The sequence below is a fragment of the Anser brachyrhynchus genome (assembly GCF_964034855.1).
Source record: "Anser brachyrhynchus genome assembly, chromosome: 2".
Lineage (NCBI taxonomy): Eukaryota > Metazoa > Chordata > Aves > Anseriformes > Anatidae > Anser > Anser brachyrhynchus.
The window spans coordinates 138,208,253-138,232,211 of NC_137695.1; the positions used below are offsets into that span (position 1 = coordinate 138,208,253).

General features: G+C 41.1%; 1 protein-coding gene across 3 annotated transcripts in view; it reads left to right on the plus strand.

Annotated features, from left to right (window-relative positions):
* Positions 1–23,655, plus strand: part of LAPTM4B (lysosomal protein transmembrane 4 beta) — a 61,499-nt gene extending 37,844 nt beyond the window's left edge. Inside the window, exons 6-8 of one of the 3 annotated variants that reach the window (XM_080583139.1) lie at positions 2,212–2,307; positions 21,582–21,656; positions 22,794–23,655. In XM_080583139.1, the coding sequence (XP_080439265.1) occupies positions 2,212–2,307; positions 21,582–21,656 (171 nt within the window). In that variant the 3' untranslated portion in view covers positions 22,794–23,655. The other 2 variants (XM_080583140.1, XM_080583141.1) reach the window with 2 other exon arrangements.
* The last annotated feature ends 304 nt before the right edge of the window (positions 23,656–23,959 follow it).

The window sequence follows — 23,959 nt, forward strand, 5'->3', positions numbered from 1 at the left end:
AAAGCTACTGAACTACTTATTACCATTTATCATTAACAACAGTGTCATTGTTACTGAATTCTGGGGGAAAAAAAAAAAAAGAAAAAGATGCAGTTCATCATTTACATGCCTCTACAAGACTGGTTCCAGTAACCTGTGTCAGGTTTGCATAGCCCACGGCTCGGGGTGCAGAGCCAGCCTGCCCTGCCCTTAGCACTCAGCTCGCTCCAGACTTCTGTCATCCTCCCCATTTGATAGTAGAAAGTATTGTCAAAGCCCGTGACACCTCCACGTCATCCAGGATCTGTGACGTGTCATTAAGAAGAGGAAAAAAACTTACTGGATTTCAGCCAGCTCAGCCCCAGTGAAAAAAATAGTAATAAAAAAAAGACCTCTTCCTGGTCTGCAGGCAAGCGATGAGTGAGTCATGTGGCATCCTGAGAAACACAGCTCCTGTGTGACAGCTCTGGAGAGGGAGGAAGCACAGGGCAGCTGAAGAGGATAAGAGGCTTTTGGAAGGTCATCAGTGCAAGTGAGTCACAAAAATATGACTCACTCTGAGAGATACACATGCAAATCCAATCAGCGCTGGCAGTTCAATTTGCACACGCTAGGTTTGTGGAAGGACTGCTATGCAGAGCCCACTGAGTAAAAATATAAGTTGAGTGCTATCAAATCACGTTGTTCACCTCATCACTGTCCTGTGTGGCTACGTGGGAAGCAGAAAGCTCCACAGGGGGCTGCTTAGTTCCACCAGCCTTGTCCATGGCATGCTGAGGATCTGAGTCCTGCTCCTCCACGTGTTCTTGCTGCCTGTCTTCCATCCAGCCACTTTGCTCCTTGCTGCTGGCCAGACTGGAACCTCTCCTGCTGGCAGAGGAGATGTGAGCATTTTGCCTAACCAGCTATAAAATGAGTGCAGACTCCTAGGTCTTTGCCAGGCAGACTCCTAGCTCTTTGCTATCTGGAGCCAAGTGAGCTCCAGGAACAAAAACAGCTAAGTTTATGATCCTGCGGTAGGAATATTACTGCAATATTTTTTTTCCTTTATACTGGAAAAAAAAAAAAAAAAAGTATTTGCAATAAGGATTAAAAGGATAGGAGTAATTTCAGATTTCAGTAAAAACTTATACACTGGCAATTTTCTCTGTTCAGGCAAGAATAGGAAGACCACAGACTATTCCGGTCATATGGAGTACATTGATTTAATCTCAGATTGAGTGAAAAGGAGTATTGAAACCATGCATGTGATAAATGGAGTCATCACGTAGTCACCAGCTAGGCTTCCAACCACAGGACACGGAGGGGTTCCTGTAATTTTCTTGATGATGTTTCAGATCCCAGCCTGCTTGTGCTCTTTCTACTGGGGTTTGCTTCAGCTTTCTGAAGACCACGAACGCTCAGTGACAATACTTAAACAGCCTTATCACGGAGGAATCCAGAACTGGTTTCTGTTTATTTTTTCTATTGTCCCTGAGGCATTCTGCATCTGCAACACCTTCTCTGGTTTGTCATGATCTGACTTGTATGCTCATTTTACATGGTAAACCTCACCCCTGCCAGTGTGCAGCATCCTATGCATGGCAGTGAGGTGTCTGACTGTACTCATATCTCTCTGTATTTAGAGAGGTGTAAGGAAGAAAGCTTGTATATGTGACCTGCTCGTTCAAGTAAAATTGGGGATAAAGAGGTGTCGGATCACTTACAGAATCCCTGCACAAACTTACAGTCACTGCAGCAAGCAAAGTGACTGTCCCATGCTTCTCTCAGGCTCATATTCATATTTATAGTAGTATTTCATTTTTTAAATGCCCTGGTTTGTGTACAGAGCTCTGGAGAGCATGACTCACTCCACACTACTCTGCCTGTTCTTTCTACTCCTTTGTTCCTTGGTATCACAAGACTAAGGCAAGCATACAATTTACAGGGCGTCGTGGAAAGCTTCCTTTATGATATGGCCTTTCATAAAGGCACAGAACAAAAAGATAGGAGGCTGAAATTTCTCTAGCAAAAGAAAGCTTGATAATCATATCTATCTTTTTTTTTTTTTTCCTAATAATTAGCTTGTTTATTTGTTTTCATGGAACTTGCTGTATTTATGCTCCCCTTCTGTTCTCAGTGTCAAGCCAGAGCTCTTAACCAGTCCAGGTTCAAGAATTTGCACAAATGTATGGCAGGAAAATTTGTATGGTTTATCTTCTGCACATAATGATAACTCCCTTCTCTTTGCAGGGTTACTTGATAAGCTGCGTGTGGAACTGTTACCGATACATTAATGGCAGGAACAACTCAGATGTGTTGGTGTACATTACCACCAATGACACTGCGGTAAGGGTGTTAGACCACAGAGAAAATATTTGTCTGATATTGTGTCAATATCTCTATTTTCTATTAATTTCTAACTCCTTAGTTCGCCATCTTCATTCCTTCAAGAGTCCTCCTCTGTTGGTTATGTTTAGACTTGAGTTTTAATGGCTTGGGGTGCTGTTGTTGAAGTGACACCTGTTGCTAAAGTACTGGTTTTATTTTATGCATGGTCTGCTAAAGAATCAGTGTTAGGCATAAACTACAGCTGATCTCATGGGCCCAGGAATGCCTCCAGCCCTGAACTCTCCAGCTGTGTGATAATCTCATGTTAAGATGTGAGATGGCACAGCCCCCACTGCTGTGTGGGATGAAACGGGTCATTTAGCCTGGAAGACCACACCATGGGATGCCACAGCTGGAACTACGATCAGTTCAGGGACTGATTAGGACCCAGGGATGCCATGCTCTACACCTGCTGCGAAATGTGAATTTAGCTATAGAAACTGTGATTTAGGGCACTCAGCACTCAGTGGTAGCACTTTGCACCAACACAGAGAGGATCTAAAAAGCAACACAAGTTCAGTGATTCATCTCCCAACATGTGATGGGTTTTGTAAAGTAAGGAGACAACAAAACAAAGAGCAACATGAAAGAAGTGAATAAACAGATTTTAACCACAAAAGATGGAAGATATCGGTTCACTTTATAGTATCTTAGTGCTGACATGCACACGTGCAGAGTACTACTGCTAAGCAAAGTCTTGCTGGTTGTAGAAGGCAGTGAATGAATGCAGTCCATGGAAAGAGCTAGTTCTGCTTGCAGTGATCTCTGTGGAGCTGCCCCACATTGAGGGCAGTGTGCCAAATCAGTCCCTGGGTGACACCACTGGTTTATGGAACAAGTTTATGTAAATTATGTCTTTACGTAATTTATATAACCGAATGACAGCAGCATGATCGTGGTTCTTGGGATCATTTGGGTAAAATTTCAGGACTGCCCTCCTCAGGTTTTCCAGAAGCATGGGTGGTCTCCACATGCTGAGACATTAGACCAACAACTTAAAACCTTGAGAATGAGTGACTCCTGTGTGGATTCAAGGGCTAAAAAACTGCTTTCACATGAAAGCTGTAATTCTCACATGATCTCTGGCTCTAAGAGAAGCATAGGAAGTTTTACAGGCTACGATCAGAGCTGGCAAACAGGACATTTAAGTATAAAAATATGGGTTTATTGAAAGCTAAAACATATTACTATTTTCTTAACCGGAATCTACTTTGAGTAAAATCATGAGTTTTATGTGAAATAATTTTGATAGCCCTTTTTTTCAGCCTGTAGGTTGTTGTAACTCATCTTGAACCATTGCTAACTACACAAACCACAGCACTGGCAGGCTTGGCAGTGGGAGAATGTCAGCTGAGCTATCTAGGAAACTAAATTTACCAAGGCTTTTTAAGACCTGGGTTAAAAACACATGCTCCACTGCTTCCTTTACAGAGCAGAAGACTTTGGTTTTTAGACATGCATGGCTATGAGAATTTATCTCAGTACTTCTGTGTTCACTATAAAATTACGTGTTTAATTACCAAAGTAATCTGAGCTGCCTCCTCATCTTTAAATTTCTTGTGAGTGTTTCTGTGGGGAAAGGAAGCCCTTTCACCCTGTTTTACATATGGCATATTCTTGCACTGAGAGTTTAATTTAACTTTGCTTATCTTGATCTTAAAAGACAGCTACCGCACAGGCAGGTTTTGAGAAAGGCTGCATGTCCCTGGCTAGTGCCCTGACCATTGGACATATTTTCCTTCCCCAGTATTTACATTCTCTTCATGTGAACGTGGCCAGAATCTATTGCTTTCAGCTACAACGTATTTGTTCATTCCTTGTAAGTTCAATGGGATGATGTTAGATCAGGTCCTGTAGAAAGCGCTGTGTGGGAATTTCTCAGCTAACCATCTTCTTCACCACCAAATTCTGGTTCAGGAGTACAGAAAGGCTCAGGAGCAATGCCACTGGAGAAGAGTTTCTCAGGCCCTGCCAGAGAGGCAGGAAGGGAGAGTCACTAACAGTCTGGTTTTTGAACGCATTACTTGGGATGGAGGCAAGCCTCATGCAAAGCCATGTCTGAGTGCTTCTCTCCGGCCAGGATGAGTTCCTTCACCTCCAGGTGATGCAGTCAGGTTCCAGCCCTTGCACATCTTTCCCTGACGAACTCCATGGCCACCTGCCAGCGCCCTGCACTCAGGGATGTGATGGAGGAGCTGATGTACTCCTGAGCAGCCCTTCTTTCTTATGCTCATTGCTAAGCTTCAGCAAGGAACAACAGAGTTCGTAGGGTTAAATCATCATCCTCCTGTGCTTTGAATCAGAAGATTGTTATTCCCTCCCTTCATCTCCCAGTCTGAGGACTGAAAAAGATTATTTTTTTCACAATGCATAGGCTGAAAGAGATCATCAAAAATCTCTTTTCACATAATTTTTAAAAGTAAACTCAAGACAATTGGAAAAATGTGGTTTGAAAACGAAGCATGGAAGAATAAGACTTAGAATGTTGAATGCTGAGGACCTTTGAGAGTTTAGGATTCCTGAGTAAGCCTCATAAAATTTGAAATGTTCTGATAGGTCACTGCTGTCTGCTGAATTGTATAACATTCCCCCAACACTCAAGTGTATTTATGTATGAAACGATGGGTTTGATGATAGGAAACTTCTTTTGGCAAGGCCCTTCACCCCAACGTGCTTTTTAATTACAAACTACAAGTTTCTGAAAAAATGTGGGTTAATCTCTGCCCTCTACTTCAAAAGAAATGTATCATTTTTAGAATCAAACCTGCTGCCTGAATTCCAACAGAGCTGTAGGTCCTAGCTGTAGGGCATATTCTTGTATTCAGGGATTTTTTTTTACACATACTTGTCACTAGCACTAGCTAAAAGAATAGCAATCCATACAAATGGAAGTAAAAATCTGAGCTTAAATATGGGACTGGGCATAATAACTACATTTTAGTGTAACAAGGTTTAAATATATCCTGATACTTCTAAAATCTAGAGATCAGGTCCCAGCTATTATTTCCTAGTATCCCTTGTGCTATATACAATGTGCAAGTAATGCCTCTCATCTATACGCTGCACCCAAGATTTTTTTTTAAAGTTATTAAGTTTTCAATTGCTAGACATGGCATTACCAAAAACATACATACTTCATACAGGCCAACTGTATGAGGTTCAATAAGGCCAAGTGCCGGGTCCTGCACCTGGGGCACAACAACCCCGTGCAATACTACAGGCTGGGGGAAGAGTGGCTGGAAAGCTGTGCAGAGGAAAAGATCTGGGGGTGTTGGTCGATATCTGGCTGAATATGAGCCAGGAGTGTGCTCAGGTGGCCAAGAAGGCCAACAGCACCCTGGCTTGTGTCAGGAATAGTGTGGCCACTAGGACTAGGGAAGTGATTGTCCCTCTGTACTCGGCTCTGGTGAGGCCGCACCTCGAGTACTGTGTTCGGTTTTGGGCCCCTCAGTACAAGAAGGACATCGAGGTGCTGGAGCATGTCCAAAGAAGGACAAGAAAGCTGGTGGAGGGTCTGGAGAACAAGTCTTTTGAGGAGCAGCTGAGGGAACTGGGGTTGTTTAGTTTGGAGAAAAAGAGGCTCAGGGGAGGCCTTATTGTACTTTACAATTACTTTAAAGGAGGTTGTAGTGAGGTGGGGATCAGGCTCTTCTCCCAAGCACCGAGTGATAAGATGAGGAGAATTGGCCTCAAGTTAAGCCAGGGGAGGCTTAGGTTGGATATTAGGAGAAATTTCTTCACTGAAAGGGTTGTGTGGCATTGAAACAGGCTGCCCAGGGAAGTGGTTGAGTCACCGTCCCTGGAGGTCTTCGAGAAACTTGTAGATGTAGAACTTCGTAGCATGGCTTAGTGGTGGACTTCAGTACTAGGTTAAAGGTTGGACCAAATGATCTTAGAGTCTTTTCCAACCTGAACGATACTATGATTCTATTTAGTATGGAGTTCAGACATGGACTGGAGCACAGGTTTGTTTAATGTCAAATTTGAAAGATCTGGCATATATATTAGGATGATTAGAAATTCAAAATCTCCCTGCAGTTATGTCAATATGTTCAATGAAGCTAAGAAATTTACTGCTACAAACATTGTATTACTGTGCCTTACAACAAATTTGGGGAGAGCTGTCTTTGAAAAATATGTTAAAAAGGACATGTACCTTATTTCTATTGTAATTTGCACTCAGGGAAAATAAGTGTCAGTAAGAGATCAATAACAAATCATCAGCAAACTCATCCTTGAATTCAAAATTCTATGTACCAACAGGATTTATCCTGAAAATGGAAAAAAATGGGTAAATCCATGTTCTCTAATATCTACAATTACAGACAAATTGCCATAGAAAATTGCTTGAATCACATTTGTGTTATGATTGCTTGATGACTGCTGTGTGCCACATTTTGAAGGGACACCCATGCCTGTTGCAAGAGAAGATGTGTCAGCTACTATATTTATTCTTATTTATTCTCTGGTCTATTAAAATCTTGGCAAAATCAAATTCTTGGATGTTCCATTGACAGATAAATATGAACTTACTTATAGCTTCATAAAGATAATTATTTTCCCTCTTCTGATGTTTGAATAGGGAGTTGCCTGTTTTACCTGCTTGAAAATATATCTAAATTCAAATTTAAATGGAAATATAAAATTCCTGACTGAGATTTTCTCGAGAAAAAAATCAGATCCATACTAGCTGGGATGTCGTGGTACAGAGGTAAAAAGGGTCCATAGTTACTTTCTGACTGCAGCAGCTGTGAACCCTTCTGAGATGCTTGGATTACAGGTCCCTTTCTTACAAAAGGAGGAAACATCTTTAATATAGAGCAACAGTGTTTGGTTCAAAAGAGCAAGAATCTGTGATTTTATTTAAGTGGCTCTCCAATCCAGCATGTTGTTCTGAAAATAATAACCAGATTATCTTTTGTTTTACTGCATTTCTTAATTTACCACTGGCAAAGCGCATAAGCACACCTGCACATCACATCCAAACGTGATTAGAAGAACGGGCAATTCCTTAAGCACAGTTGCGTGGGCCTTCTTCTTGTTACTTACTTGCTCCTTGGCTCTGTGCGTTTGGAAGTGCTTGGTGGGTCTCACAATGAGTTACTCCGTTTCTATCCAAGAGCAAGCCCGTCAAGAATCTGAATTCATGTCGAGTGTATAGGTCTCAACAGCAATACTCCTTCATCTTCTTGGCTGGCTTCATGGTGGAAAACTACAGGTGTTGCCTTCCAAGAGACGAGCTTTTGTCTTGTCTGCCCTCACACAGAACTGCTCTGCCAGTCCTTGTCACCAGCACTCCCCTGCATATGCTCTACCTTCTCCCACGGTCCTTCTGAGATCCTCACTGCAGGGATATTTAATTTTTAAAAAATTCCAGTTGTCTCCCTCCCTTCCTTCTTACTGTCCAATTCTCATGCCACTAAAATACGTAAGAATAATTTCAGTGTGGACTAGTTTGGTGGGAAAATTCACAGCACAGAAATTTCCAGTTAGTTCTCCCTGACCAAACTGTTTCTTATAAATAACACTTGTAGATCTGTACTGTAAGTAACCTGATAGCTATAGTTATTAGCTACCAGATAATCTGATTTTTGTCACTCAGTGTAAGTGGTTTAAGCCATACTTTTTGCAAGCGTGCCATCTGGAACAAACGAGCCTCCTCCCCACTGCTGGCTGTGAATGGGATGCTCACGTTACTCCCGTGAGATGAAACATCCTCATTCTGTGGCCCCTGATCTAAGTTTGACACCAGAGCAGTGCACCCAGGTTGGCTCCATGAACAGTGTGTGTTATGGGGTGGGGGGACCAGCTGGTGCTGGGCTGGAGAACAGCCTGGACCCCAGCCGATGGGAAGACGTTACCCTGTTATGCCCAAGGGGTTGGTAATGGCAAAAGCTGGAGGTCCAGCTGTGTACCTTAGTCACAACAGCCTCAGGGTTGCTCAAGAATACCTTATCATCTCACCCCTCTAAGCTTTATTCCAGTACTGTAAAAGATGGCAGTAAGGTGGCTCCCACGCAACAAACCATGGTAACCTGAAGGTTACTTTTTCTACTTTCCCCATCTGGGATTGCTTTTTCCTGCCAACTGCTTCGAGCACTCCATGGATGAAGATCAGTTTTCTACACTGATTTAAACTGTGACTGCAGTACCCTGGAAATGACTGTCCGATTTGGAAAAACTGCCAAGTTATGAGTGTGGAGGATTACCCAAAGTTAGACATTTTGTTCTCCGTAGGAGGAATGGCTCCTTTGTTCTCTTGGACAACCGGGGAATTTCATTATTTTATTTTTAACACTCACCATAGCCAATCAGTGGAAGCCAACCTGGTCATGCTGCCAGTGAGGATAAAATGTAAAGCCGTAAATCTCTCCTCAAATTGGGATTTAGATTCTTACGTACTTTACCAAATTGCTCTAATGGATCCTATCTGACATACATTTATCTGCAATGGTTAATAAGTTATTTGGTAAGTTATTCATTTTTGGTTTTGCTTTCAGCACAGATACAGTTCTTTTGTGGACATGACATCAACCGTGTAGTTTGAAATTAATCTGCCAACACTCTTCTTTCGTTTGTTCTCCCTTTCTCAAAGCAATAGGAACCTGTTTGAGAAGTGCAGAGTTCGGTCTTTCATTCCTGCTGGATGATTCCTCTGAGCAGAGGCAGGAATATTCTTTGGTGAGGTTGGAAGAGCCACTCTTTGTGTTATTGTCTCATTCTGCATGTGTGGAGGGTGATTAGTTTGTGTACAGAAGGAGAGAAGGATCCTTAGACGCTTGCCAATTAAACAGACAGAAATGTGAGATGGAGCCCAGAGGCAGCCAAACGGTGCCCAAGAGTTCTTGTTTCTGATAGGCTCTTTGGGACCTGTGATTTCCAAATACTGAGCCAGTTTTGAGAAAGTACGTGTCTGAGTTCAAGGTACCTTTGAGAAAATTCCTGCTTTAAAGGTATTTTCCATAATGCAGCATAAAATTCCTAGAAACTTGGCAATGCTCACCAAGGAGTTGGTCTTGCATGGTGGTTTGTATGCATACCGTTATGGCTGGGCCACTACATCAGAGGCATCTTTTTCCACTGAGTAGTAACCATGAGCATACTTTACAGTGAGCACACACCACAAATGAATACCGCTGCCATGACTCACTCTCTGAGCCCTTCTCGGAGCCTCCGGCTGCGTGCAGGCAGAGGAGTTCCCACCTTCCCTGGTGGAAACTGTCTGATAAAACCTGCAAGAGGGAAAGCAGGTAAAAACAGGAGGCAGAGAAGAGAAAGAAGAAGCAGAGGCAAGAAAACAAAAACAAAAAACCACAGCATATAAGCAGAACTACCGAGCACTTGAAGTAAAGGTGGTAATTAGTTAGTAGCCATGAGTAATAGTCTGCATGTGATCTGGAAGTGTTGCTTAAGGGCTGGATCTGTTTCTTTGCAGAATGGCTCTTACGAGCTTGAATTGTACATTCCCACAGCAATGTCTTTAATCAGAGAATCTTCAAAGGGCTCAAGTCCCATGTGGATGCCAGCATTCACGTCTCTCTCATGTGTGCGTGCGCTTCCTCTTCTAATTGATTCCGAGTTGCAGAAAAGTATCCTAACAGTCTGCTTCTGCCAACAAACAGCTATACGGCTGCTCCAGCACTTCACATTCTACCTGCAGTGAAGTCTCATCCTTTTTCAGTTGTCCTTTAATCTTAATGAAGAGATTTTGTTGCTCCTTCGTCTTTTTTTTTCCACCTTTCCCATCTTCCTATCATCTATACACAGCTCTTTCTTCCACTGCTTCTTTGTTTATGCAAGGATTTTCTCTTAAATTCCAGCATTCCCTGAGGTCAAAATTGCTTCATGCTACCTGCTTGCTCTGCTTTTTTGGGCTATTTGCTAATCACAGTTTTTGTTACAGGTCTCACCTATCACTTACTGGCTGATGTTAGAAGCCAGCTGTGCTGCTCAGACAGGCTATTAATGGTGTCAATTTGGGGCAAATGCCCTCCAAAGATTAAAAATAAGGTTTCCAGAACATTTTCACTTGTCATTACAGTCATTACACTTACACTTACATTTACTTACAAGTTGAATTAGAAATCAAGATACGTGTTTACCTATTTTCCCCAGTGTAATTAAAAAATAAAAAATAAAAAAAATCTAGTGCTGTTTGCAGCTCTGAGAGCTCAAATACTGGAATTACTCTAACACATGAAAATCAGTAAGAAGTTTGAAATAGAAAGAGATAAATCTGTTTTCACTGTTCATAATTAAATTTAAAAAGAAAAGACATAACAGAGATGTGTAATTTGAATCTTCCAAATCTTTTTCAATTCACTAATTAGGAGTGTTGCAATGTAGGAAAAAATAGAGTGTTTATAAAGTTGCAGAGTTTCTTTACAGACCCTTTTTTCTTTTTTCCCTAGCAGGCTCAATTCATTACCATCTGGCGGCTGCTGTTTTGTGGGCTTGAAAAAATGAGTTGAAGTCTTAGGTATAATTCTGAGGATATGTATCAGTGCGGCAAAAGCTGATGACAGCTTAAATCCTTACTGCCAAGGATATACGGGTGTACAAGCTGAGCCCTGTGTGAGTTTTCCAGGACAGGCTCGAGTTGTAGTTACACTGTGCAGTGAAGAAGAGGGGAAGCCTGAATCCGCCCCAGCAGTGTTGTGCAGACCAGGAAGTGCAGCAGGATGTGAGATGCCAAGCCCTGGCAGCAGTCAGCCATGCTGTGGCTGTATAGCCACAGAGCTGGCCCATGCTGGGAGCCCTGCTCCTCTGCTAAGCTGCCTTTCATCTTTAAAATTAGCTCCGCTTTTGCATCGCACCCCCTTGTACAGCGCGAGCCTGGCCATTGCCAAGTGGAGGAGCAACTCCTTGCATGTCCCAGATATTTTAGCCCTGAGCCTCTGTGCCAAAACTCACCCAGCACCCTAAGCTGTGTGGATGCAGAAATAACATCCTCTGTAACTTGGGTGGGAGGGAGCTGCCGCCGCCGGCAGTTCAGTAGGTGGCATTGTTCTCCTAGAGATTGTACTGAGGCGGTGCTCAGCACCGTATCACGGGGGAGTACAAGCAGCTGCAGTTGTTTTGCCGAGGGTGTGACAACAATCCAGAAGGCTGACTTCCTGCAGTTGTTAGCTTCTGGTGATTTCTGGACCGTTCTTCCAGTCTGCCTTCGTTTTCCACAAAGGCGATAGCTTCCAGTAGAGCAACTGCTTTCTTGCCAAGCCTCCCTCAGGACTCTTTATGGACATAGGACTTTCTCCACTGCAGCCTGCCCTGAGCTGCACAGCGCTTACGGTCTCAGTCCTCTGTCTTATGAGCAGTGAGAAAAGCGATGTCTGCTTTAATTGGACTCCATGACAAACCCTCCTTAACTCTGGAAAGAACAAGGCTGAGCTGTCAGTCGTGTGCCAAATTTAGATGTGAAAAAAATCACGAGAGCTTCTGTTTGACAGGTGCTTTACAAATGTGATTTACTAACATTAACAGATTTCCACATAAACATACGGCTTTTCCCTCAAGCTGTCAGTTCATCACCTTTCATGACACCACTGCTTTGTAGTTTTAACACAGCATTACAATAATTCTGTTATAAACAAGGGCTTTCATTCAGCTTTCTCTAGGAAATGCCTAAATGCACTGTGCAATATATAAATATTTTTTTTTTGTATTAAAATAGTAATTGGTGAAAAATATTTATGGAAGACAGAACTAGGCATCTCAAAGTCCCATATCTTACTGCCCCCAAATGTTATGATGAGATTTCTACCCCCAAATTTTACAACTGGCCCATCTCTCTGTTGTGGTGCCAAAGACCAGTGTTCAATCACCCCACATCCCTGGGCAGATAGGGAGGTAAAAATGGTCCATCTGGTGAGATGAAGATAAAATGGAAGCCTTTCCAGCAGTATCTGTAAAGCAAGAATATCTCCCACGAGATGACCATTTCTATTAAACAATTTGGCTGCCCTGTGTGAGCTATTTATAGGTTCCCATCTTTTTAACTCTTGAGTGGCAGCAAAATGTAATTATAAGAGGAGACAAGGTTGGAGATGCATGTTAGTAATTAAAAAGTCCATCAAAAGATTAGTGTGCTCTCACAGTCTCTGCGCTCAGGACAACAGACCAACCATTTGGTACACAGGGTTGTAATATACTTCTCCAAGTCATCAGTACTGGTGACATGCAGTCAAGTACCCCTTAGGAATCATATATTCATCCAGCAAATGCTCATTTTGAAAGCATGAAGGATGTGCTCTGTCCACACACGATCATGATGCACGACAGGAGGTACAGCAGAAGAGGGCTGGCCAATATGTAGGAAAGGCTTTTGTGGCCTGAGGTGAACTATCACTCCATGCCTTTGAATGGGGAGGGTAATTACACCATTATTCTGGATGACTTTTATGAGGTTGCGCACGATGAAAAAAGACAATAGTTTCCTCAATCCAATTTTCTTCCCACGCAAGAGCAATCACAATCTGTCCCTAAATATTGCTGTGTCCTAGTAATATATACATTTATTCATCTATCTGTAGCGCTGAAAACATTGTGCTGCTTCATTACAGAAATCCATAAACTCATGTAAAGTAGCTGAAACAGTGTCTTAGAGAGCTGGTGGCTTGGAGTAAATAAGCAGTTTTGAGAAAGGAAAAAAAAAAACACAAAACAAAACAAAAAAATACCAACTCTAACTCTGTACAGATGATTTTTCAGCATTGAGGCCTACTTTTTGTCTGAATGGAATTATGAATTATCTCAGAGCTATTCTGCTTCCAGTTAGTCCATCTGTAATCATTCTAGTGTGGTTTCTAATGGAAATGCACATATATAAACATACAAACTTCCTGTCCATGTCGGGAGGAAGGTTTCCTGGGATTTATTTGACAAATAACGAATCATGAAACACTTAAACAAATTGTAATTAACTAGCATGTTTGGGGCAAACTTTTCAAGCAAATGCGGCTGTCAATAAAACAAAGAAAAACATTTCCTATTTGATATTAAATACTATTTGGTTCTGACATGAAGCTCTGGTCCTATATCCAGGGCTTTTTTAACTGGGGATAGGGGAAGGAGAAAAAGGCAGATGGGAAGTTTTTTTTGTAAACATTGCTCTCTTAACTTCTTCAAAAACAGTTCCTTTGGTTGCACTCGTGAGCAGGGCAGCCATTTACACTGTAAACAGCCACCTTGAAAGCAGATATTTCTAAGCAGCAGAGAAAAAGAATTGCTTCCACAGGGCTGTTGATCTCATCTGGAAGAACATAGCTAATACAGATCAAGTGGGAGAAAGTGCCTGGTCCTCTCTTGAGCACGGAGAAAGCTTCATTCAGATGGAGGTCAGCTCCCTCCTCAGCACCCCTCTTGCTTCTCTAACTTGCCTGGTCTTGACCTTGCCAGTAATGACCTGCCCATATATGCTTGCTTCGTCTTCATTTCTTTTATTAATAAATTTCTTTTATTTAAGAAGTTTCTTTTATTAAGACCTCTTGCTCTTCTCTTTCTTCAACATCCACCACTAATCACTGTGGTCTGCATGGACCTCTCACCTAATCCAGCAGAGCTGTCCATACATGTACATGCTCAGCTGCAGCTAAAAAAGCTAAGCTCTACGTCTTTCTCCAGTTCTTACCCTGCATGAAACATTTAATAATTGCTTCTTGCCTTAGAATTACTTGTATTTTCCCTGGTTCTCCACTCTGAGGAAAAAGCTCGCTCTTCACCAGAAGGCTGTCAGTCTTTTCATACAGTCAACATAAAGTGTGTCTTCATGCTCATGGGTTAAAAGGCTTTTCTCTGAATTCTTAATGGATTTTGTTTTAATACTTCCTGATTCAGTCTATCTCTCTCTCTTGACAATCTCGGTGTGTGTAATCCATTGTTCTTCCAGGCCAGATTGTCCATCCAGTTGTATTTTCACCCAAATCTGCTAGGTATGCTAATAATCACCCTAAAAGTTTATGTTAACCCATTTTAATTTTACATTTTCCTCTGTCATCTGACTTCTCAAAAACAAAGCACAGAAAGAAAGAAACAAAAAAGCACACATTGCCAACTTGACAGGAAAACATTGCAAAGAGAGAATCATTCTCATCCTTTTCTGCGTGCAGAGTGAAGCAATCAGAAATGCACACAGAAATCTGCTTTCCCCCAGTGACCTTCATAATATTTGTCTCCAACACGAGGAGAGGGCTGTTGGGATTACCTTGAACCGGACAGGTCATGTCAGCAGCCTTCCCTTCAGAGCTGTTTGTAGGCTGTCTGCTCGCTCCACTGCAGCTGAACGTGGTTTAGGTTGCGGTTAATGGCTTCTCACGGCACCGCAGCTGTGGAAGGAAATCCCTCTCCTCTTGGTCGGGTAAATGACAGGAGAGAAGAGAAGTAAGCACGGAGTTAGAGAATGTGATTGCACACTGTGAAACCCACTCCAGACCACACAACAGTAACACCTGTACATTTATCATGCCTTGCGTCTGTCGGTACAAGTAGGTGCTGGGTCTCATGCTGGGATTATTGAGATAAAAAGAACCCAGAACAGAGGATTTTTGCAACTAGGCTTGTGTGGCTTGAGGCTTCATATTGCAAACAAGCTGTCCCTGAACCTGATGCATTAGCCCTGTGCAACATTGAGGAGAAATTTTGTCCTGGATTTGGAAAGGAAGGGGAAAAAAAGGCTAGTCGCAGCAGAGGAGACCTTCAGTAGCTCTTTATTTCAGCCCGCAGCTGTGCCAGCACTCCTCCCGTCAGCACGCCGGCGCTGCATGTTGGGCAGAAGTTCCCGGACGAGGAATTCCTGTGGTTCAGCACTTTTACCCATGACTTGGTCCAGCAACACTCCGGTGATTCCTGCCCAGGCCCTGCCATACTCTCCATCACTTTGTGGTTACTCTCCCTCCCTTTTTAAGTAAAGAAAGGCCTGTACTCATTGACACTTTGTACATCAGCTGCATGAGAGAAAAGGCTCCTTTTGCCCTCTCTCTCTTTCCTCTCTGCGTATCTGCATGGGCCTCCTGTAGGGATTCCTGGCAATGGTCTGGGTGTCTGGGATGCAAATGTCCCTTCTGCAGGAGAAAGAGAAGTACTGCACACATAGCTGTGGTGGAGAGTGTGGGGTAAACATTTCCAGGCAGAGGTCAAATATTTAGCAAATATACATTTATTTTGTAAGTATTTCCACAATTTAGTCCATGTTTCACACAGTCATATGCAAGTTTCACCCAAGAGAGTTTTAAATCTGTCTTTAGGTCTGGAACACTTTTCAGGATGTTTCAAATAATGTGCCTGTTTTACAAATGTGAAATCCTTCTGCAACCAAGTCAAACGATTTGTTAAAACTCAAAATGTCAGAGACAGGACCAGGACTGAATTGCAGTAGTGATGACCCTAATCCTACTCAATCATTCGTTGTCATCTGTCCCTCTTTATATATCGTGTATTGATGTAGTGTGAAGTCCTTTAGTGTCAAGGTCTGAAGCTTTTATTGAAAAAACTCTCAGGTGCTGTTTGCTGCGACCCCCTGCAACGTGTTCACATTGCTCCACAAACTCTCATAGTAAAGCTGGAAGTTGCTGCACCTTGGAAATGCTCACCAAGGTTATAGAGAACAGGAAGATGATCACTTGTTTATGAAGTGCTAGAGTTCAAGCACGTATCCCTCCCAAATTCATGAAGTGATACTCTTGTGTTTCACAGCACAGTTGTTGAAGTACAGAGCATCCATAAGGCTGGTCCCAGAACATGCCTCTCACTTCAAGAAGCAGGGATGGGTCTTGGCTGAAGGAAGAGTTCTCAAACACTCGGCAGCAGCTCACTCCTCTGTATTTCATATGTAAAAAAAAAGAATTTAAATTATTTTACAGTAAATCTGTCTTTTTTACATTTTTTTTTATCCAACCTGATTGATGCATAGGATGTGTTTGTTTGTTTGTTTGTTTGTTTTCAAAGCTATTCTATAATTTATAATCCTGGATTTACAGACAGGAGATTGAAGGGCTGATGCATCTCCAAGCTGAAGTTTGAGAAAACATCTTGAATGCTGACTACCACCATCAGCACATACCATAGAAATTTTTAATCTATGGCTTTTTTTGGCATTATCAAGTACATTTCTGTGCTAGGAATTCTCAGGAAAAATATAGTTTAGAACTGTCTCTAACAATGTTTGTTTCTAACAAGAAATCAACAAGGTATTTTGCCATGGGAACTCACAAAAGCCTCACATAGCTGCTGCCAGCCAAAATATTGTTCAAACCAGAAGCTGTTTTGTGACAATTGTACCATTGCACTCTGTGAAGAGTACAAATGGCTGTGGGAAAATGTTATTCAACGCTCTCTGAAGACACAGCAAGATTGCTGTTAAGTTCAGTGAGTCTTGGGTCAGGTCCTCAAGAATGCAGAAATAATCAATTCATCAAATTTTTAAGTTTACTCACACAGGACTAAGCACATTTTGTCCTGTAGAAATGTACTAGACACCAAACATATCTAAGATCTTGAGTTCAAACAGGAATACATGCAGCAATATGATAGAACTTGCACATATGCTGAAGAAAGAAAAATTTCTATTGGAAATTCTGCTAAATGGGGAAACAGCTGCAAAAAATATAGAAGGATTATTGAAATGATGCAATCCCCCCCCAACCCCCCAAAAAAACAACAACTTTGGGCCAAGATTAATTCTGAACTATTTGAATATATAAGTATTTGCGTGTGTTTCTTTTTAAGCATATTTCTAAGCAATAATTTTAAGAACTTCCACTCAAAAACAGATTAAACAGGATGTAAAAAATAAGAAATGACATATGCTTATACTAACTGAATATGTTATAGCTAGTGGGAAACTTATATGGTAATTATTTCTTCCAGAGAAGGTCATTCTTTATCTTGCACTTTAAAATAGAGAGAAGCTTATGTAATACAATTATCCAAATACGTTGGATGACACCAGCTAAGTCAGGACCAGGATTTCTTATGGGTCAGTTCTGGATTATTTCTGTGTATTATACAAGACTGCTTATCACAAAATGCTTAAATGGTATTGGGAGCAAAGCCCAGCACCCAGGACTCTCTGTCCCACTTAAGCACTAACTATGGGGTTATGGAGCCACACTTTCTCTTATTTTCTCTCCTTCCCAATGGATTATTGCACACTTGGCTTTGCTATAACAACAGAAATGTGGAAAATGGCCTTCCAACCTGCCTGATAACCTTGTGTCTGAGGCATTCATATGAGAGATGGGCAATGTGGATTCAAACCATCTTGGTTTGGGAGCCCCTAGACCTCTGATCTCACAGTCTCTGGGCAATGCTTTTTATCACTAAACATTATACAAACAGCAAGTAATGTCAGCTCCTTTTTTGGATGCATATTAAAGGATGATATTACAATCATCTGTAGTTTTTAAATACTGTTTTAGGGGTTGTGAAAGAAGTTGGGAACTTCTGTCCTTTGGATTTTAGGCGTCCTATAGGACTGGACCCTAATCTTCCAAACGTGTTAGCTGGTCTAGCCATAAAACCCCAGAATTTCACTTCACAGAAATCACTGTGTTCCATAAAATCGGGGCCATTTGTCTTTACTCTTCATAATGACTTTCAAGTGACAATCTCAAACACTCTGTGAGCATTAGTCCCAGAGCATTCAGGGGAACAAACATACATTTTACTCAATTCACAACAAACAAACAAGGAAATGTTCTAATGTAGTGTCCAGGAAGCAAAATGCTTCAGTTGTTTTAGTGCATGTTCTGCCTTGGGGATACCATGGACCTAAAGTATTTTTGACATTCATTAATTATTTTAGACTGCATCCATTCTATTTAGGTTCTCAGATAAAACTGAATAGTGAGTTTCTGTCCACTTTTCCAGCTTCTGAATTCACCCTTTGGCTCAGTGACTGGCTTCCTTTTTAAGTCTCTAGAGAACATAATGTTTTGCCAGAATAATTAAGCAGTTTTATGTCCAAGGAACTTATCTGCTTCCATTAAGCCATGCTGAGATTTAAAATTAAGACAATAGATGAGAAAAATACCATCATCCAGATTTTCATCTCAGCCACTTTGGTGTAAATTCATCCATTAAAATTCTGAAGGAATTCTCTTTTTCTTGAGATTTTTCTAGGTGGTTAACTGTTTTAACAGTAAACAGTTAAAAGCTGAGGTAATTCAGCTCTTATCTTTCTCCCTTTGGCCAAAATGGACTTAACTGAAAGGACAGAAAAATTATTAAGGGAAGTAATGGCCTGAAACTGTTCCTGTCAAAAACAAGGAAAATGTAGTCTTACAGGCAGAGTTGCAAGATTTATAATTATAGTGTTTTAAGAGTTATTAAAATTGTCTTGGAAGCTGAATGATGACTATTTATACTTACAGTTGACAAATGATTAAGTAACAGTAAAAAAAAAAAAAAACACCGCACTGAAAGAAAACCAGTCCATATTTTCTTTGTCTAACTCAAACGCTGCTAGGCAAAGGTAGTAATTTTGAATAGTGCTTATTCTGCACTCATTGGTTTTTACAGCTCACAATTCTGTTCATGTCAAGGAAATGGATGATGAGGGTACTCCAATATTTAAACACAAAAATGAGTGTGGAGTAAGCCTGTAAACTCATCACTGATGGAACTATTCACCAGCAATAATAACCCTTGCCAGCAATAAAGTGACCCTAGACCTTACAGAAATTTGAAAACACTCTTTAGCCTTCTACTGTAGACAATTTATTGTGAAACTTACGGACCTCTTTAGTGACCTCCCCAATTCATACCTCACACACGTTGAATTTTCCAACAGAAGTCCATATGCCTTAGCATATCACCAATGGCTTCTCCAAAATGTCTCCTCTAGGTACTCCTGTTTTCCCTCTCTTCTTGTGGAACTGTTGGGAAGACAGAAAGCATTTTCTGGGGCTCCTTGGGGTCATTGACCCACATATGATTTTGGGGTCCATGGAGCAAAGCAGAGCATTCACCTCCCCAGAGCATGGTAAGAGCCTCGCGAGGAGGCTCTTCTCCTACCTGAAGGATTTCGTTTCACACAAGAGTGAAGGCAGCCAAGAAGCTCACTCGTATCAGCAAATCCTTCAGGAGACCTATTGCAAATGACAGTAACCACAGTGCTGAAGTAGTAATATTGATGTAGCCACAGTAGTTTTAGGATTCATTGATCTAAAAGAGAGAGGATCAGAGCACAGGGAGAGGTATTGTTCTTTATTAATCAACTGGTAGACTTGGGAAATGGACAGCTTTTTGGATTGAGTCTGCTGTCATTCATATTATGCCTGATGAAATGGACTCTGAACCTAAAAGGAATAGACAACAGTTTGGGGCTGAGCAGTACAAGAATGCAAAAAGAAAGCTAAATCATCACAAAGTGAAGTTAATTCATTTTTAGTCATCTGTGGATTAGATTTAATTAATAATTATATTGTTTTATATACAACTAATGAATGTGTTTCAATACGTTTGAGAAACTAGTGCTTTTTTCAGAAACACGAGGATTTTACTAGAGACCCTAGAAAACTGTTAAACTAGTGATCGGCACCAAGGATAGGATCTCAGTTTTAATGTTCTTCACAGTTTACATGTTCTAGCAATGTGATTTACTGAGGTAACAATGTAACACGAATTTATGATTTTTTTATCACAACATTTATATAAAGTTCTATATGTTGTTCTAATTTCACTAGATAAGTATTCTGCCTTAAGTTGTTTACACTTAATTGTTGATGCCATTTATTAAATGCTTATTAAATGCTTGTTAATACAGAGCTTTTTAGATTTTGTAGTGGATGTATGCATCATGTATTACATTTACAAGTTCAAACATATGGTATTCATAAAGAGCAACAACACTGACAATTTCCTTTTCTAAATGGTGAAACTTTTTTGATTAAGGGCTGAAGATGCGAAGGTATCTGTTTTGTAATCCAACAAACGTGCACAGATGTACTTGAACACACAGTGCATGTTTGTAAACTCACGTAAGGACAATGTGAATCACCCTTGGAACCATCCTACAAAGGACTGATCCAAAGCCTATTTAAATCTATAGAAAGATTCCCACTGATTTTATTATGTCGTGGCTGATGTCCAAAACAGATGACCACGGATGTTTCTTCACAGAAAATGTATTATCAACTTCTTTAAAAACTGGTGAAATCCTCCCATGGCAAAACTCCTATCAATTTTAATGGTGTCAGGGTTTTCCCTGTGCATGTTTAGACATTCAGCTTCATGTGCCCTTTAATGACCAAGAAGTGATGTTGATATATCTGGAAACTCCATTGTGAATAATTGATTTTCAGCTGCATAAAGTATCTCTGCCAATGCACCACAGCTGATATTTTTACACCCTATTGATAGGTTTTAGGGAATGCACACTCATTCTTCATTTAGACATCCATTTTACTCTCAGTCCCTGCTGGGATTCACAAACCAAGTGCTCTTTCACCTTCTCACATGCAAGCTATTTAATGTCAGTGCTGGTGACTCTAAAAAATTGCATGATAGCTAGCATGCTGGCTTAAAGAAGTAGAAGCCTTGGTTCAAATCCCTCCTCTGCCCTGTGTGGCCTGAACTTGCACCTCCCATGTCCTAGGAAGCTGTCTGGCCTCCCATGAATGGGGATGATATATGATTAAAGCTGTCCTAATTTCTATCAGATGTTTAAGTATTTACTCAAGAGCTTATGGTAATGTATGTCTTCCCTCTCACAGCTGAGAGCCCCTAAAGCACAAAACTGGAGATTTATTTAGACGTTGGTAATTTGTTCTCTATTTTCTTTCCTTCTTGCCACCCCAAAGTAAATCTTAGCTATTCCAGTGAGAGATCAGAAAGAGAGGTTTGGGGGACATTCCTCACTCTGGTTTAGCAGCCTGAGCAGTCCTCCAGGAGACATGGTTTAAGCACTCTAGACAGAGGACAGCTGTGGAATAAGCAGCTACTGTCACCGTCAGATTGAAGAAATTCAGGTACCAGCAAGCAGTGGCCTTTGGCTGAAATCAATCTGTCGCTGCAGTCAATAAGAATGAGAAGAAATATTTTCCTTCCTAATGAAAACCAACATATAAATTGAAAAGGAGGAACTTTAAACTAATACTGTTTCATTTTCTAACTAATCAGCTCCTGATAACTCTTTTTTGTTATTTTTTAGCACAAGGACTTTTTTTTTTCCCTTGTAATTTTTATCAGCTGGCTTCTTTTTAGAAAATATAACTTTTTTTTTTTTTTTCCTGCAGGTGCTGTTGCCACCATATGATGATCCTGTGAACGGAGCTGCTAAAGATCCACCACCACCTTATGTGTCAGCATAAGTGAGAGTGTGCTATGTACCTAGGGAGGATAGCTTTACTTTTCAGACACTGGAGCAATAGTTTGATAATTTCACTTCCAGGGTATAACCTCTATGGGTTATACATTGCTGTTTTGCTGACATATTGAAACCTAAATTGTATGATTAAAATTCTGTAGATAGTTTTAATAATTTGCTGCAACTACAGTAGTGTGCTGAACTAGTTTCAGAACAATTCTGGGTAGCGATAAGGTTACAGTAGTTGCTGAATAGCTTTGCCCACCATGTCTGACATGCAGTGCTACAGGATAGAGAACTGGCATTCTCAATCAGGTTCAGAGTGTAATGTCCTTTTTTTTTTTTTTTTAATTTATAAAACTTCCAAAGAATTATAAATGCAATTCTCAGATGCCCACTTTGACCTTCAGAATACAGACCAAATCCAAAAGGTGACATTCAGCTTCATTCCTGTTCTGCAAAAATCTATGAGTAAGCATACTTACTCATATGAATAGTGATGATTGCAAGAAGAATGAAAGTTATGTACTATTCTCATCAACCTGGCTAGTAAGAAACCAATTTAATGGGGAAAAATAAGTATGGGAAATCAGAATAGACAAAGCACTCTGTGATGTGTAACAAGGCAGAACCTGTGGTCTACAACGACTCAGTCCCAGCCTGTAACTATTCTAATGGTCAAAACAAAACAAAACAAAACAAAAACAAACAACTTCTTACCAACTTCTGGTAATTTTCTTTTCCTGCCTATACACCATTTTTCTCTCCAGAAACTTCTCAAATAGCATTTTGAGGTCACAAACTCCCTGTTTTTAAAGTCCCATGGTTAGGTGGCAAAGCTGCATCTTTCGCACTCGATATGCAAATGTTTTCCCATTGGAATGTGCCTGTAAATATCGCAGTGTTCTGCTGGGTGTGAAGTAAATTATGCAGATTCCAAGATATATGTTCCCAGCCTATGGGAAACTTATGCATGTACCTTCCTGGAGCATTAGCAGATACGTTTAGCGTGTTTCTCGTATACATCAGCGTGAGGATTTCAGATTCCTTTTATAACTGAACTGGTTATGCTGAGAATCTTCCTCATGGGACTCATCCATCCACGAATGCTTGCGTGAGGTATTTTTTTTTTCTTCCCCAGAGAAGTGCCTCCTGCACATGTAATTTTTTGTTGCTGACGAAGATGCTACTTCTAACTGAAAAGGATCAGGACAAGGAAATACAATGTCTATCTCTACCTCTCACCGCTCCCCCCTGTCGTGCCTCCTCAGCATTTGGGGTGATTAAGCAGGTTGAAGCAAGGCTGATGCCACTGCACAGAGGAAAATTGCAGCGCAGAGCTGAGGGATGGTTTGGAGGGGCACCAGAAGAATCCAAGGGGCCATCGCTCCTGTGGCTGGGCTGGCACGTGAGCCCACACCCTTCCCAGGGAGGACGTCTGTTCTCGCATGCAGTGCATTGACTCCATCCTGCAGACTGAAGAAGAGTGGAGCTTTTCCTGCCTTTTTCTGGAAAAGACCTTTCCAGGGGAACACAGGACTGACAACTTCTTTTCACAGAGGTTCTCACCGTGACAAGTCCTTGCAGAGGCCATGGAAGGAAGGGTCACAAGCTCTTTCTGCCTGTCTTTTCCACACCTCTGGGAAAAAGCACGTCCCAGTCTGCCTCTTGGCATCTTACTTTGTGGTTCATTCACTCTGAGTTCAAACTAAGCAATGCTTTTGACTGAACCAACCCTGAAGTCCATCCATTGATCTCTGTCACAGTCCCGTTGCTTCCTTCAGAATAACTCCATGTATAATGATCTCCTTGCAGTTATCTTTGGGAATTAGTCCGAATTTAGGGGGTTGGGCTGGCTGGTTGGGCTTCTGAGCTTCATCTTCTTTCATTCTTGACAGATTTGTGAAGGATTTTAAATAGTCATCTGTTTGAGAAAACCTGGTTGTAAATACATTCCATCTATGTATACAAACTTCTCTACAATAAAGGGTGTTTCCTCAAAACTGTGGAAATCTTTTTTTGCTGGTCTCCCAAGCACAAACCTACACTGATTCCTCTCCAGTCAATCTGACACGGCAGGATTTTCTCTGTAAATTAAGTAAGCAGCAGTTTTTCATCCAACTTTCCATCCATATTGTGTAAGAGGAGAAAAGAATAGTATAAATTTATCAGATAATTTATTGTACGATAAAAACAAGAAATAATTGAAGTTTCTATTTTGTTGTCCAGAACTGCAGACAGTTTCCCAGGTCTGATGAAGTATGTGATGCAGAACAGGGATATACTGAGCTCTACTGAAAGCTATGA